This window comes from Siniperca chuatsi, linkage group LG3 (genome assembly GCF_020085105.1).
Source record: "Siniperca chuatsi isolate FFG_IHB_CAS linkage group LG3, ASM2008510v1, whole genome shotgun sequence".
Taxonomy (NCBI): domain Eukaryota; kingdom Metazoa; phylum Chordata; class Actinopteri; order Centrarchiformes; family Sinipercidae; genus Siniperca; species Siniperca chuatsi.
Window position 1 is genome coordinate 3319260 of NC_058044.1, and position 17245 is coordinate 3336504.

General features: G+C 41.7%; 2 protein-coding genes across 2 annotated transcripts in view; both read right to left on the reverse strand.

Annotated features, from left to right (window-relative positions):
- Window positions 1-2217: 2217 nt before the first annotated feature.
- Window positions 2218-11220, reverse strand: cdc6 (cell division cycle 6 homolog (S. cerevisiae)). Its single transcript, XM_044189527.1, has 12 exons — window positions 11035-11220; window positions 9735-10041; window positions 8792-9055; window positions 7254-7453; window positions 6575-6723; window positions 6063-6169; window positions 5813-5952; window positions 5597-5697; window positions 5253-5320; window positions 4982-5160; window positions 3888-4028; window positions 2218-2638 (listed from the first exon to the last, which is right to left on the reverse strand). The coding sequence occupies exons 2-12, from the start codon at window positions 10027-10029 to the stop codon at window positions 2546-2548; spliced, it is 1737 nt and encodes a 578-aa protein (XP_044045462.1). The 5' UTR covers window positions 10030-10041; window positions 11035-11220; the 3' UTR covers window positions 2218-2545.
- A 2104-nt stretch (window positions 11221-13324) lies between these two features.
- LOC122873160 (butyrophilin-like protein 2) overlaps window positions 13325-17245 on the reverse strand; it is a 40143-nt gene continuing 36222 nt past the window's right edge. Inside the window, exons 7-8 of the mRNA XM_044189530.1 lie at window positions 15856-15960; window positions 13325-15102 (exon numbers count right to left, since the gene is read on the reverse strand). Of these exons, the coding sequence (XP_044045465.1) occupies window positions 14954-15102; window positions 15856-15960 (254 nt within the window). The 3' untranslated portion in view covers window positions 13325-14953. The remainder of the gene's footprint in view (window positions 15103-15855; window positions 15961-17245) is intronic.

Sequence of the window (17245 nt, forward strand, 5' to 3'; positions counted from 1 at the left end):
ACAACAGCAGAAAAATACTAAAAGTACAAAAGTATTATTATTATTAAATGGTTAAAGTTCTCGTTCTGCAATAAAATGTCCCGTTACTGGTATATTATTATATTGTGAGCAGCATTTTACTGTTGTACCTGGTTTGAGGTGGAGCTACTTTATTTATGTTGGAAACTGGTTTAATCTTTAGCAACGCATCAGATTTCCTAAGCGTATTATGTGTTTTTGTTTATGTAAAATCTGAAAAGTAACTAAAGCTGTCAGACAAATGCAGTGGTGGAGTGAAAAGTACAACCTCTGAGATGTAGCGGAGTAGAAGTAGAAAGTGGCATGAAATGGAAAAACTCAAGTAAAGTACAAGTTCAAAATTGTACTTAAGTACATGAGTAAATGTATTTGGTTACTTTCCACCACTGAAGTAAATAAAGTGGGTTAACCGAGACGTTTTTGTGGATAATCACCCAGCTCGTTCATGCTTTATTTCCTGCTTTTCTGTCCTCCTCCTGTAAAATGAGTGACGGTGTATTCAGGGGTTCACGGAGAAATCAGAAACTTAAGAGTCTCTGGATTTCAGCAGGAGACAAACCGGCTTTTGTCCTGCAGCCTGGTGCATGAAGACGTGATGGTTCAAGTCTCAGTCGTGGGTCGTGAAGTTTCCTCACAGCTCCTGCAGGTCTGCCACAGGCCGGAAAATCAGTCAGTTAACCCTTTAATCCAATCAGCGGGGCTGTTCAGGTGGACGGTCACTGGTTTGAGTGGTTTTAAAGGAACAGCTTAAGGGGAGACACCGCAGGTGAAAGAGATTTAACTAACAGATAACACAACAGTTGATTAGTTGTTACATTTAGGCCATTTTTTTTTTTGTATTACAAGTTTTCTGAAATTGTATGTTTAAATATGCAAATGAGGCATTATCTAATTTTTAAAAAATTGCTAATTTGCATACATTTCCAGAACAGAAATGTGCACATTGTTATAAAGCCAGGTTTAAAAATTCTTGTTTCATTTTGTCGACATATTAGAGTCAAAGGTTTTCACAGAGAGAGTTTTGGATCTCTCTCTTTTAAAATACTATCAGCCATTTAAAAAAAATAAATAAATACATTTTCGCCATGTTTTCAGGAATAAAATGTTCTATAAATCAGGCTATGAATTATATATGAACAAACCCCTCTGTGGAAACCTCCAGAATATAGACAGGAATACACCTGGAAAGTTTGGTGCATGTAAGCGCTACTGAAGGGGAGATTTCTGGCTCAGAGGATGTAAAATTTCATACATTTAGCGAGACACTACAGGTGAACAGGTTAACTAATAGATATCACCATGAAGCTTCCCCGGTTGATTACTTACACTGTTGTTTTTAATGTTTAAATACGCAAATGAGGCATTATCTAATGCTACCTTTTTGTGAATTTAGGAGAATCTACAGACACAAACAGCCAAAGTTTAGTAAAATAAACACCTAAAATGTGTATTTTGGACGTTTTCCTTCCAATAGCCTGAAAGAAGAAGCAAAATAGCCTCAAATAACTGCACAGACATTTTACACTTGTAGAAAATGTTTAGTATTTTCATCAGTTGGTCTGTCGAGGCAAGTTTCCTTGCACATGTAGCACTTTTAATGTCACGTGAAAAGATATAAAAGACAAACATAAACAGGATTTCAAGAAAAAAAAAATAGAAGATAAAAATAAGCTAAAACAGAATAATAAAAATTACAGTGCAAGTTATGAATAAATATTCCCAAATTTAATAACACGCGGTGACAAACTGACAGTGGAGCATAAAAACTAAACGCTGGTTCTCCGTTTAGTTTTTATATTTCTAAAAAAGGTTTTGACTCAGCCTTTGCATAATGATCTGGTTTAATATATTTACACAATTTATTCTGGGCCCCCCGCTGCTCACACAAAGCTAAATGTGAGGCTGTTAACAGTTTTTAAATTGTTGGAAATAATTTGGAAAGAGTTTTGGGCCATGCATGCCTTTACACGGGTGTAGGTAACAATGGACCATTAAAAAAGTACAATAAATGTTCATCAGTATCTCCCAGTGCTGGGATATGACACATAAATAGTGATATTGTGAATGAGAGCAGGAAAAAGGAGTAAAATTGTGCATAAATAGAGAAAACACGGTTCACCGTGTGCGTTCCTGCGTGAGCGTTTGTTTTGTTTGGTTGTTTCTCTGCACTGCAGCAAAAAAACAACAAAGGAAAGCTGATTAAAATGTCTGTACATTTGTTTATTTACAGCATAAAAATGGAAACGTTTCAAATCCAAACTGAAACAAATGCTGCCATTTCATAACTGACGTGTGGGGTTTTTAACATTTCTCGGCAACTCATAAGCTGAGCGTCAACATCAGTGTGAGAAAAAAATTTAAAAATAAATCTATTTTTTTGTAAACATTTTCATTTAAAAAAAAAAAAAAAAAACTGTACAAATTCTCAGCAAAAACGAGAATAAAAAGAAAAATAAACCAGTGAAAAATCTTGGTTCGTATGTTTAACTTAAAAATGAGATTAAAAAAAATAAATAAACATGTGAGATCATGACGGGAGCCCCGCAGCGAGGATGCCGCCCAGCAGAGTCCGATCCTTCAGAGCGTTTTCAACGTCCTTCTCCTCGATCTTCAGAAACACCTGCAGGAGGAAACAAACATCCACCTGTCAGATCACGGCTTTCTGGTTTCCAGGCAACGACCTGAACTGTCTCAACGAAACGCTCACCGCGTTGCCGTTTATAGGAGCGATATCTGACACGAACCAAAAAAAATCGGATCTGGAGCTGCAGCGATTAGCCAATTAAATCGATCGACAGGAAATTAATTCCCCAACTATTTTGTCTTTTTTTTTTTTTCAAGCAAAAATGCCCCAAAATTTATTGGTTAAATCTTTTCAAATACGAGACTTTGTTGCTTTTCTTGACCTTACATTAAAAATAAATTTAAGATATTTGGGTTTTAGACTGTTGGTCAGAAAAAAACAAAACACATTTGCAGAGAACTGGGTCATTGATCTGTTTTATAGACCAAAAGGACAAAAACGACACACACAGTCTTTAGTTGCAGCCCTATTTAAACCTAAACAATACCAGACCACAATGACTGGATATGCAGTTGGGCTGCAAGACATTTTTAAAGACACACGTTCTGATATTTGTTGCTGTGTGCCACAATCTACCAGCACAAAAACTATATTGTTTTACCTGAGTTGTAGCAGGATGGACGAAGTTAAAAATCAGAGACGCAAAAAATGTTTATTCTCCACATCAGAGGTTCCCACCCCCCAGGCTGCGGACTCAAACTGGGCCTCAGAGAATTTGGTCCACGAGAAGACAATAAAATAAATAAAAAAACTGAATTATATAACTCTCCCTGAACTTGTTGCAGTCTGTGCTGCACTTTTCCTTCTGGCAGAATACTGATTTTAACTAAAGGAGACCATCGAGTTCTCGAAGGTACCTGGGTCTGCCACCACCACCTTTCAGCATTTACAGAGACATGAAATCTGCGTGAAGCCTCCACCCGAGTGTTGCTAAGAGCTCCGTCTGTATTTCTTTAGGAAAGTTACATCAATGAAACACAGATTACAAAAAAAAAAAAAAGGGGTCACGTTTCACCTTCTGCTCGCTCGCCTTTTCTCTCTCGCGCCTTAAAATACACGCAAATCTGCAAACTGACTAATGGAAAGCCTTGTGTAATAACTTTATCTTTCAGTGTGTGTGTGTGTGTGTGTGTGTACTGATGGGGATTACACCACGCCCACCACCACAAGCTAGTCCGAAATGATACAGTCGATATCAAAACAGCCCGAGGAAACCCAGATGGAGTAACGCATGGTGATGTAACGTTGTGGTGCGGAGTGACGGTGCGATGTTCGACGGGCACACCTTAGTGAGTCGAGCCTCTTTGGCTTTCTTCAGAGCGAAGACTCCTCGACTCTCCAGCAGACCGCAGAGAGACAAACACTCGCCCTGGCCGACCGCAGACACCTGCCTCTGAGCGCACAGGCGGCTGTAAACCTCATGGAGCTGAAACACAAACAGAACATCACGTTTCCCACCTCGTCGGACACGGCACGACTGAAAAACACCAGGAGTTATTCACCTTCAGGCTTCGGTGCCACCTGCTGGACGTTTAAAATAAGTGAGGCTGCAGCTCAGTGACTAACTGTCATCGAGTTGCCAGGTTTTATACTTGCATTACGTAACGCTGGCTTTACTCCCGACTCTTACTGTAACTTTCATTCCAGCTCCTATAGTTTAACTGCTTGTAACTAAACACGCAGCAAATACAAACCAAATCAATAAAACCAGCATTTAAATCCATTTTGCACCGACGTGTGACTTAAATCATAGTCGTTCAGTGGGATCTAGTCTGGTTTATTCTTAATTCATTTCCTTGCAGATCTGCCATTTATAATATCTTTGCAATGGAAATGAAGAGTGAGGCGGATTGTGACTGGGTCAAGATTCGTAGAAGTTTTTGTTTTGTTTTACAGTTGAGTTGCGCTTTGGAGCCACACTGAAATAAATTAAACATTAAAGCACTAGACGTGTACACAATGTCCAAAAGAATAAAAAGATAATTATCTTTCACTTGCCAGAAAACGTATTTTATGAGTAACAGCTGGAAGGAATAATCTTCCGTCATCATATTAACATAAACTTTGCATCTTGGTTCTCGGGGTCAATAAGGAGATCGTGGGTTCGTGGGTTCGATTCACCGGACCAACATCACACAATCTCTCTGGGTGGAGTCTGCATGTCCTCCCCGTGTTAACCGTCCAAAGACTTTGGTTTTGATAACTAAATTGCCCGTATTGAATGCATCTGTCCAGGTGTCCCTCCAGGACAACAGTCACCCGCGACCCCCTAACGGGGACCAAGCGGTAGAAAATGGATGGATGGATGGATCTTGGTTCTCCAGGACAACAGCTGCCGTTACTCCCTCTAAATAAAACACGAGCAGTTCATTAACTCACCTTTCCGAGGACGATTTCTTTGCTCTTTCCGTTGCGTATGAGCAGCAGCAGGCAGCAGACCAGCAGCTTCTGCTGCAGGGGGAAGCTCTCTCCATCAGAGCCGCTGCCCTGAGACGCCATCCGGTCGCCGTACACCTCCGACAGCACCCGCGCAACCTGGGGAAGGCTGACCCGCGACGCTGCACGCACCCGAGGACAGAAGCGTTGGAGTTAGTGTTCGCATTTGTCGAGTGAGGAACAGAAATCAGCCGACGGCCGCAGCAGCACTCACCTTTAGTTTCAGCTTTCGGATCCGATGCGTTCTTCCTCTCGTCAGACTCCACAACCTCAACAGCTCTCCTGAAAACAAAATCAATCGAACGTTGAACAAATCCAACTCCTGATCTAACGGGCTTTAACTGCAGCGAGAGAAGAACTCGCAGAAAAACACACTTGACCCTAAATGTTTGAGCGGTGTTAAGATTTACATCAGTTGAAAAGTTTTATCAAGATGCTCCACAGAAATCAGGTTCATCACATTAAAAGCAACAGTTTTAAAACTATTTCTTACACAACAAATGCGTGTGCTCTAAAAACCAAACTGAGAAGGTTAACCAGCAGAAACTTATTTCGTACCTGCAGATGTCCAGAGCTTTCCTGGCGTCTCCTGAAACCGCCGACACTTTCCTGGCACAGAACTGAACCGCCGAGGCGTCCAGGATCCCTTCAGCCGACGCCTGAGAGGAGGAACATTTAAAACTTAATACAGAAGTCTCATAAGAAAGTCTGGAAATTAAAAATCAAGATGTTTATTTTCCCCTCTGCCAGCGTTGCATCTCACTCTGCGTTTACCTGAGCAAGTCTGTCCTGCACGATGGCGGTGAGCTCCTGCCGGCTGTAGGGAGGGAAGTGTAACAGCAGGGGGCGGCAGTGAGGGCGAGCCTGCAGTCTGGGCAGGATGCGGTCCGTCAGATCCAGAGCGTTGGCGATACCTGCAAAAACAGCAGCCACCATCGTCGCTCGCGTTCTTTCAAGTTTCAGAAGAAACACTGAACATCTGGCACAGAGACTGTAGTCTTATCGTATTGGGTGAAGCTCTTACCGATGAGACAGAGGCGAGATTTTGGCAGGTACGGCCATTCAAAGATGGTGTAGAGGACGTCCTGGGCTTTACTGTCCAGCTGGTCCATCTCGTCCAGAACCAGCAGCCTGAGGAGGAAACACAGATGGAGTCAGAGTCTCGTTCATTACTGGACTTTCTGATGAAGACGTGTTTTTAACCTCATCAAAAAAAAAAAAAGAGAAAAAAAAGACATCAAGTCGTCAGTTCAAAATAATAAAGAGCCAAACAAAAGCACACTGCATTTAAAGCCGTAACCAGCAGTTGTTCATCAAATCAGTTAATATTGCTGACAAATGGTTCTCTGACTATTAAAGAAAAACTAATTGAGTCAGAATTGTATCTTCATTTGAAGGAAAATACAAAAAAGGACTCAAATCAAACATTTAATCGAACACGTATGAAGACACAGGTGGTGTCATTCCCTGCGTCACATTTCAGTCCCCTGTTGTAGGACGCTGGTTCCTCCCTGGGAACCAAGCCGGGTTACTCACACAGCGGGCCCCGGGGCCGTCAGGAACCTCTGCAGTCCGTTCTGCCCGCCGGGCGCTCTCAGCTTGTCGGCCAGCAGCGGGAAGATGCCGTGGGAGCTCCGCAGACTCATACAGTTCACCACCACCGTCTGTACGGAGGACAGCTCGGCCTGACGGGGCAGAAGACGCCGTTATAACGATAAATAATAATAACAATAATAATCTGTTCAAAGAGAAATAATAACTTATGAGCCTGGATTTGAAAACTCTTCACGTCACCTAAAATTGTAGAAATGTCTGATAAAAGTGATGAAAACTAGACCTGCAACTAACAATAACTTTCATCGCCGATCAGTTATTTTTCCTGTTAAGCGCTCGGCCTGCTAAATGAGAAATGACTTGTTACTTAGATACTTTCAGGACGCCAGAGGAGATAAAAACTCTCCAGCATTTCACATAATTTAAGAAAGAAAATAAATATAATTTATGCAGCAGGCGCGTTTTCCTTCCTCTCTCTGATCTTTTATACGAGTAAAAGTAGCAATACTACAGCGTAAAAATACCATTATTCATTCAGAGCACCACGGCTCGACTGGCCCCTTTCTGCAGAGACTCAAGCTCCACGCATGTAATATCACAGGACAACACACAGTGCGCGTCCTCCTCCCACATTCGGCTGAAGCTCGACTGCTAAAAGTACCTTCATCTCCTGCAGGACGCAGTTGAGGCAGGCCGTCTTGCCGGTCCCCGGGGCTCCGGAGATGTAGAGGCTGCCGGGGAGACGCCGCAGGGCCTTCTCCTCCAGGAAAGAGCGGACGGACGCCCGCTCGGCCTCCCGGGACAGGAGCCGCTCGGGGACGGCGGTGTGGAGCGCCTGCTTCACGCTCAGAAACCTTGACTCTGGAGGAGAAGAGGTCAAATCCATTATTTAACTAAGATCACTGTGGCTGGATTTACAGCGACAGGCAGCTGTGGATGGTCAGATGAGTGTTTTTGACTTAATTAATAGATTATTTGGATTATACGATGTCAGAAAATGGTGAAAATGTCCCGCGTTGCCCGAGGGGACGTCCGGAGATGTCTTGTTTTGTCCAGCCAACAGTCCCCAAACCCAAAAGTATTTAGTTTCTAATCATAAAACAGAGAAAAAGCAGCTAATCCTCAAATTGGAGAAGCCACCGACATTTTTACTTTTACAAAAATGTAAATTAATAAAACAAAATCAGTTTTAAAAAGTAGTTGCACATCATTTTCTGTCAACTGACTTTCAACAAATGCAGAACAATTATTCCCCTTTCACAGTTTGGTGGGTGAATATTTGTGTGTGCTGCGTTTTCGAGGTCTGGGAAGATTTGCTGAGTGCAAAACCAGTTTTCTCCCTCAGTCTGTCTTTTGTAGAAATACTCTAAGTATTCCTCGTTGTTAGTTTTGCGAGATTCGTTGTTACTTGACGATGTAGAGTCTGTGTTGAAGGCAGCGGCACTATAGAACCAGGCCAATTCAAATCATAGATATTTCGCCACTAGATGGCGCTCTTTACCAGTGTAACAGGGCTGTAGGCAGTTTGACTGCCTTATTTGTGTTTGGATATTATGTTGGTAGTCTTGGTTCGATGATGGCAGCCTTTGGAAATGTATATATTGAGTAATTTAGCTAAATTGTTATGAATGTGTATAATTTTAACCAGGTGAATCCATGTGAAGCCTTCCTCCATTTTAGCCGATCAAATAAAAAGGAATCACAAAAAAAATAAAAAAAAATACAACACTTCAATTAAGATTTTACTGATCTCACACCTAAATTGGAAAAAGCAGCTTGGAAAACTAGAATAAAACTTTTTTCACACAAAATCTAAAAAGATATTTATTTAAAAAAAAGGACACACGTTTCCCCAACTTGGATCAGAGCAGGAACTTTTGGCACGTAAGGCGACTGTTTTGATGATCGATCTTTAAGTCAGTTTTTTAAGCATAAAGGTCTCTGGTTCCCGCCACTCGGATGCGAACACGTGCTTGTTCTCCTCACTTTCTATGACGGTGAAGATCTTTGGGTTTTAGGCGACAAAACATTTGAATGTGTCAACTTGGAAACCTGTGATTGTTCAGTTAATCTGGAAAATAATGGTCGCATCAATCGATAATGAAAATAATATTTAGCTGCAGCCCTAACTTGGATTTTTGCTGATAAAAAAAAAAGAGGTTAAACAAGTGAACTTTTCAAACACTTGAGAGCTCTTACTGTCTGCAAAGAGCCGAACGACCGGCGGCTTCTTCTCTGAGTTTTGGCGGGCCGGGCTTCCAGCAGGCGTTTCCTGTCGCCTCGGGGACGATCCGGCGGCGGGAGAGAGCGGCTGCCGGGGTGACAGCGACACCAGCCGTCGGCGAGCCAAGACCGGCGAGTTCTCGTCAAAGCCGAGCTTTCGGGGCGAGGCCGGGGCCGGCTTGCTCTGCTTCGGCGGCGAACCGAGCAGGGAGGCGCCGAGGTTGCAGCCGTTGTCGTCACCTTGAGAGAGAAAATACAGAAGCGTTTAATTTCCCAGTGAAGTTCAAGTGGAGGAACTCGATTCTGTGACGTGAGGAAGTTCAAATGAATTGATAAACCAGATCGATCAAAAGCCAGACTAACAAGAAAAGCGGTCTGAAGGTATAAAAGAGCTGTGAAAAGGGCGTTTATTAAAAAAAGGACGCGTGGAGTGGATGTTTGCGATTGTTTAAGATCACACATTGTTTAACAATAAGTTATTTTTCCAGACAGACGACTAGTGTTGGGGTTCAATAGTGTTAAACTTCAGCATGGAATCCAAATCCACTCCGATTTAGACTTAAAGCAGAAGTCAGACACTTTAGGAAATATGCTGAATGAATGGCTTTCTGGCTGAGAGTGAGTAGAAAGCAAACAACCGCAGACCAAAATGTTGAACTATTCCTTTACGTAACTTACGTTGTAAATAACTTAAACTTTCAAAGAACTAAAAACTTGAATCCCAAAATGATTAAATATTTGCTATTTAGCTGAATAACCACCTGAATATTTTCTATGTTGCTGTTGTCATGTTATTGTATTTTATGTGACGCACTCAGTAAACAGTAACGTTTACGTACACGACCCGCCGCCCCGTTAAGTTCTGTGATCCTCATCTGGACTGTGGAAGGGAGTAAAATACCTGTACGGAGTCTCTCACCTGTGCGTTTGCGCGGGCTGAGTGGAAGCCGTGGCTGCAGACTGGGAGATGCTGGCGGTGGTTGCTGGGCTGCAGGTCGTCTGGGTGAGAGAGGAGTGGGCCGGTCGACGTGGCGTCTCGGGGAGAGCGGTCCGATCCGGATCCGGGCCGGGTGCTGGGGTTCAGGCTCGGTGGGTGATGGAGTTGGAGATTTGTCCCGCTGCTGCGTCTTGGAGCGTGAGGAAGCTCTGCAGGATTTGCGGCGAGGGAAGGACAGCGTGGGCTGAGCCCGACCCTGAGAGCGCGTGCTGGGCATTTTGTGTTTAATCTGAAATATTAAAAAAAAGGGAAAGATTATTACAGAAAGGGGACTGGGAACACCTGGAAAAGAAACACCTCTTTGGGTCTGTAAAACCCTGTGAGACAAGTTCTGGCTACATAAATGACTACCTAAACATGACTTGTGGCAACCTTGAACACTGATGGATTTGAGGTCTGGTATATATATTTTTAAATAAAAAAATAAGAGTTTTTTGTGCAGAACATCACGCGCATTCGCGTCATTTTACTTTAATAACCACACACCATTAATGTTGAGCTTTTCTTTGCATTTCTTGAGAAGAAAACTCTAAATAAAGCTCTGAAAAAGGCATCACTTTTGTACTGGTACTAAAATTCAGGCACAGATATTGCATTTTGTACTTTACCCTGCAGCATCTTACTATGGTAATTGCAAACTCTTTCATTAAATTAAACCTTTAAAAAAAAACACAATAAATACATGCATTACTCCACCTCCAAGCATTTAAGTGTCTGGCTGTTCTTACATGCGAATGAGAGGTTCCAATAAAGTTTCAGTGAATTGAATTTAACTTCAATATAGTTTCGCGTTAAACATCAGGTTGATCTAAAGTGAAACGTGGCTGTTACTGTAACGTGTTAGAGGTTTGTTGAGGTTTGTAAATCCTTAGCTAACAGTTGTCTTTAGTTAAAAATGTTCCCGCAGAGGAAACAATACAGTGCGGCTGTTAAATGGCGCCAAGACAGCAGAGGTCCAAACAGTGGCGTTTAAGTAAAAAAAATACCCAAATTTCTACATTAACATGACTTAGGTTTAACCTAAAACATATCGTGTTAACATGCGAATCAATCTGAAGGGAGAAGTTTGTCGATACATAACGAGAAAAAGAAGCTAATCGTGGTGTTTTAGACGATAAACTAGCAAAGCAACTAAGACGAGAAGGAGGACTCTCTTCCGGGTACGATGAACAAACTACTTCACGTCTTTTTGCTTAAATCAACGCGTAGGTGATACATTTACCTTTTTAATAAGTTAAAAAGAAGTCTTCTCCGCTCAGAGTTGGGTGTTTTCTCTCGTCTCGAAGTCTCTATCTGTCCGTCTTCTTCCGCACACTGAGCTGCTCAAACTTGCGCCAAATCTCCTCCAGCGCCTCCTCGATCAGCCGTGCTCTCTGATTGGCCAGCTAAAGTTCGCAGCAGCAGCTCATTGGCTCAGCGTCACAGGCGGACGTTACGTCAGTGTTAGGAAGCCGGCAGGCCTGTGGCGGGAGTTTTAATAGAACACTGTTTTGGCGGAATATAATTTTCCCGGGAACTTCAGTGTTGTTTTGTTACGTCAGTCTGGTACGTGGCAAACTTTTTGTACCAGAGTCCTGCTAAAAAATCACTGTTTCTAGAAAACAATCCACTATTTGTGTTTGTGATGACATAAGTGACAACTTTACAGCTGAGTTACATACTTAAAACATTTAAAAAATAAAGTATTATGATTCAAAATTGTGACTTGAGCTTCTAATAAGTATTTATATAATTGTACTTTGACCCATGACCTCAGAAAAACCCAGTAGTATTTATTTATGTATAAAAGCAGCAATATACAGTAACAGTACAGTACAGTTGTTTAACTAAAGCCAGCATGTACTATAAGACGAGTACTGTAAGGTGGAATGAGTGATAATGTCAAGTTTTCCCTGTTACTGTATATTTTAACTTCAGTGTTATACCGCGCTACACTGAGGAGGAAGGCTTACTGAGTGCATCACTGGCTATATTAACTTCTGAGTGTACTGCAATGTCCCAACGAAGACGGTCCATTGTTACCCGAATAACAAACCGTGGGTAACAAAGGACATCAAGGACATCCTGAAAGCCTTTACTGATGGTAATAGGGAGGAGGTGAGGGCTATCCAGGCTGACCTGAAGGTAAAAATCAGGGAAGCCAAGGAGAAGTACAGGAGGAAGCTGGAGAGGAAACTCCAGCAGAACAACATGAGGGAGGTCTGGAGCGGCATGAAGACCATCACTGGCTTCAGACCGACTGGCAGCAGAGGAGCTGAAGGCAGCTTGGACAGGGCCAACGAACTGAATCTGTTCTTTAACAGATTCGACACACCGGCTCCTGCTCATCCCCCCTCTAACTCAGCTGCTGTCGGCCCTCAAGCTCCTCTGAGTACTCTGCTCCCCCCCTCGTCCATCTTCCTGGGAGAGTCCTACTCCCCCCCTCAACTGGCTCTCAGGCTAACGGCCCTCTCCAGACCGACGACCCCCCCTCCCCGCCTGTTATCTTTGCTGTGTGCCTGACTGCTGACCAGGTGAGAGGACAGCTGATGAAACTCCACTCAAACAAGGCTGCAGGCCCCGATGGCGTTAGCCCCAGGGTGCTAAAAGCCTGTGCCCCCCAGCTATGTGGAGTCCTTCAACATGTCTTCAACCTGAACCTGAGTCTCCAGAGGGTCCCTGTTCTGTGGAAGACATCTTGCCGGACAATGCTGAGGATGTTTTATGAGTCTGTGGTGGCCGGTGCTATCCTGTATGATGTTGCATGCTGGGGCAGCAGGTTGAGGGTAGCAGATGCTAACAGGCTCAACAAACTGATCCGTAAGGCCGGTGACACTGTGGGGGTGGAGCTGGACTCTCTGGCGGTGGTGTCAGAGAGGAGGATGCTGGCCAAACTACCTGCCATCTTGGACAGTGTCTCCCACCCGCTCCATGACGTGCTGGTCAAGCAAAGGAGCACCTTCAGCGGAAGACTCAACCCCCCACAATGCACCACAGAGCGCCACAGGAAGTCACTCCTGCCTGTGGCCATCAGACTCTTTAACTCCTCCCTCTAAGTGTCAGTCTGTATGACCCTGAGTCACTAAACTGGACATTGATCATTAACATCTCTGCAGTACTTGACATATTGTGCAATATACTCTTTTCAGTTAAATTTATTGATATTTATTAATACTTCTATTACTGCTGTGCAATATCCGTCTCATAATCATCTTAATAAGCTTAACTTAACTTGACAGCACTCATTACTGCACTATTAATTATATTATTGCATTGTATTATACCATACAATACTTATCAACCTCTAAATCCACTTTGTACTTTATACTTATTTTAGCTTTTATACTTATGTCCACTTTGTACTTAATTTATCTCACCTGTATTATAGTGTATTATATTTTGATTTGCTTAGTACTTCTCTTCCTGTGTGCACTGACGTGACAGCGAGCAGCTGAAACAAAAGAGTTTCCCCTCGGGGATCAATAAAGTATTTCTGATTCTGAATACAATGGCAGCATAGGTAAAAGTAATACTAAAGTCAATTTTAGTTATATTTCATCATTAAAGGGTAGACTCAATGTGTTTTATATTAAAATATAGCACATAGAGCAACAAGTAATATGTAGACAAATACAATAAATGTTTCATTCGACATCAACAAAAGTAAAAAGACATTATTAAAAATAGAAAAGTTTTTAGTTTTGCTCCACTGTGGACATATGGTGTGTAAACAAATAATCAATGACAATATGGTAAGACACAGTTGTAACAACAAATAGTCTTCATAGAAGTTATAATTATGACAAATACTGTGCATTAATAAACACCTTATAACTGCTAACAACTACATTAAAGTAAGGCAACGCACATTTCAACAAGACAATTTAAAGTGTTTTACACAAAACATAAAAGAAACATAAGGCCATATAAAAAGACATTTAAATACACTTAAATATGAGTTAAATATAAAATAAAAACAAGATAAAACAGGAGAGTAAAAGTTACAGTGCAGTTTAAGAAATGAATCATTATTTGATTTAATAAAAGTCAGCGGCAAACAGGAAAGTCTTCAGTCTGGATTTAAACGAACAGAGTTGCAGTAGTCGAGTCGACTGAAGATAAATGGACAAGTTGTGGTAGTAGGTTGACTTTGCAATAGTAACCATTTATTACTTGTTTATATGCTGCTTATAAATGCAAAATAAGGGGACCAAAATGATTTGAGGAAGGAAACGCATTAGATGTATTTCTTTCAGTACCAGTCTACAGCCATGCTAGCAGCTGTTTTAAAGGCACAGTGGTGCTTTGAGCTAAATGCTAAAGTCAGCATGCTAACACACTTACAACGATAACTGATGCTGATGTTTAACAGGTATACCATGATTGTATTTTGCCGTGTTAGCATGCTAACATTTGCTAATTAGCACAAAACAGCTGAGGCTGATGGGAATGTCAGTAGTTTTGCAGGTCATAAACCAGTATTGTAAGTACTGATGATGGAGCTAGAGGAAACGTCAGACATCAACTAAGTTATTATGAGGGGAACATGAATGTGTGTCCCAACTTTCATTAGTTGTTGAGGTGTTTTTTTCCTCGAAGCCTAAAAATCATTAGGATTTATCCTCTGGGAACCATGAATGTTTGAAATATCTCAACATCCACTGGACGGATCGCCATGAATGACATTTTGTAGAGTCTGAAGCGACATCACTAAAAACACGTCCCTAGTTATGCGTTTCCCATCTTTATATTATACAAGTTGCATCTTGGTATTTTGTGGAAAATATTCTCTCATATTTTGGCCCAGGAAACTGGGGGTGATTGACAGGTCTTCTTTTCATTTTATTGATGTATAGAAACTGAAATTGATCGATATTATCCTGTATATATATATATATATATATATATATATATATATATATATATATATATATATATATATATATATATATATATATTAACACTGGACTCATCAGATCTATAAAAAGTCCCTTTTCCAGTATTGTGCGTCTGGACCAAATGGACCCATTAATGCTGTCTGAGATGTGTCGAACCTTTACTGGTCCATGTGGAGGTTTAATGGTTGTTTGCTCGGTAACAGCTTTTGATCGTTGAGGTGATGAACGGTTGTCTTCTCACTCCAGCAGCCAGTCCGCCGACCATCACTTGTTCCCCACGCCGTTTTCCGCAGGCCTCTCCTTGTCCTCGTCCCCGTCTGCTCCCAGGGTGTTCAGCTTCTTCATTTCAGATCCGTTTGCCGCCGTCTCTGGTTTTGGCTGCTGCCTTCCCCTGAGCGTCTGCATACGATTCTCTGAGAGAGAAAGAAAAGCAGTTTGTGACACTTAAAAGTAAGTTGGTGAAGGAAATGAAGAAGTAACAACAAATACTGTACATTCCCCACATCTCAGCATGATGCTGCGGGAGTGCAGTGTAAACAAATGTAAAAGTTTGTCAATCATTTTCAAACCATCTTAAAACTCATATGCCGAATTAGAATCAATTACTGGAAAATGAGTGTAAAATATTCTTGCTGATTTTGGCCCACAAGGCAGGACTCGGGGGGAGGGGGGCTGACAGGTCCTGTATGGAAAGTGGTTTGGTCCCATTTTTAAATGATTCTGTAAACTTTTGATAGAAGCGCCACTGAAGAATAAATCTTGTCATTTAGAGACGAGCTCAGAGGATCAGATGGAAGATTTGAGATGAAGGTTATTCAAGAAAATGTTCTTTCCCCAATACTGCACTTCTGGACCAAATTAAACCTGAGTCTTATTCTGCAATGTGTTTCTCAGATCTGTAATGCCTTTTTTCTCGTCCATATACGCAAGTTAAAATGTGTTTCTGTTGAGCAAAAGGTTTTGGTTAAGCAGGTGAAGTCTGGTTAGTTTTTAAACGGTGTAGTGATGGATGGTTATCGTCTCAGCGCTGTCTGGGTCTTCATCCATCTTCATCTCGGTTGCTCAGGTCCTCAGGCTTTCCATTTTAAAGTTGTTTGACATCATTCCTCTGAGTTACGTTCCACCACTGATGATAAAACACTGTAGAGGAGAAGTTTGTAACTTACGGATCTTTCCACGTTTCACCAGGATCAAAATAACGCCACCAACAAGAGCAGCAGCAGCAACAACGGGAACGACACGTTTCCAGCCAGCCTCCATCTTTGCAGCAACTGAAGGAAAATCAGACAGAGTTCAGAAGAAGTGCAGGTTCAAAGGTGACGCAGCGTTTCTCCAATACGGTTATTCCTTCTGATAGTTCATCTACAGTGTACTGCTCACACAACGTCTGCAGTCAGATTATCTTGTATCATCGTGTAGAGAGAATGTAGGATAAAGTTTAACTTCAAACTTCAGTTTTCTAGAGAAATATTCAAAAAGAGGTTTACCACGATCGACAATATTGACCCAAATTACCTGCAGTTGCGTATCAACACCACTAGATTTCAGTAAACGACCATATTTCAGTCTGCATCAAAGCCATGGAGACATACCTTGGCTGTGTGACTTGAAGGTATTATTTAACAATGGCTGTCACTTTGAAGCATTAAGTGACTCAGTCTGTATTAAACTGTTCAATTCAATTTTATTTATATAGCGCCAATTCATAACAGAAGTTATCTCATTTTCCTCTATTAATGATGAGTAGTAGGCTGCTCTGGCATTACGGAGGGCCTTCCTGTATGTTTTAAGACTAAATGAGATTCTTCCAGGTTGTTGGAACGCCATTCCCTTTCAAGTTTTCGTGATGTTTAATTTGCGGGTTTGGGGGTTATACCACGGAGCTGACCTTCTTTGTTTTATTATCTTCTTTTTTAGAGGGGTGATAGAATCGAGTGTCGTTCGTGAGCCTGCAGCACTATCAACTAGATTTGTTTGGGTTTGGGAGGGGCTGCCATTTGCACAGGAGTTCTCTGTTTTATTGAGACATAACATTGAATTAAATGCAGATGGAAGTGCTTTCTTAAATTAAGCTACAGCAATATCAGATAGATATCTAGTGTAGGAGTGTTTGCCTAATGGCATGTGGTCCAGTAATAGGAGTTCAGAAGTTATTAAATAATGGTCCGATAAAGAAGGATTCTGTGGAAAGACTATTAAATGTTCAGTTTCATTGCCGTATATCAGAACAAGGTTAAGGCTGTGGTTAAAACAGTGAGTGGCTTCATGTACTCTCTGACAAAAGCCAATCAAATTTAATAAAGAGATAAACGCAGTACTAAGGCATCATCATTTTCAACGTCCACATGAATGTTAAAATCACCTACAATAATTAATTTATCTGTTTTAAGGACTAAACTTGATAAAAACTCAGAATAAGGACCAGGAGCGCGGTACACTGTAACAAATAGAATTGGCTGTCGTGTTTTTCAGGTCGGGTGTGAAAGACTAAGAACAAGGCTCTCGAATGAGATATAATTTAGTTTAGGGCTGATTAATAGGCTTGAGTCGAAGATG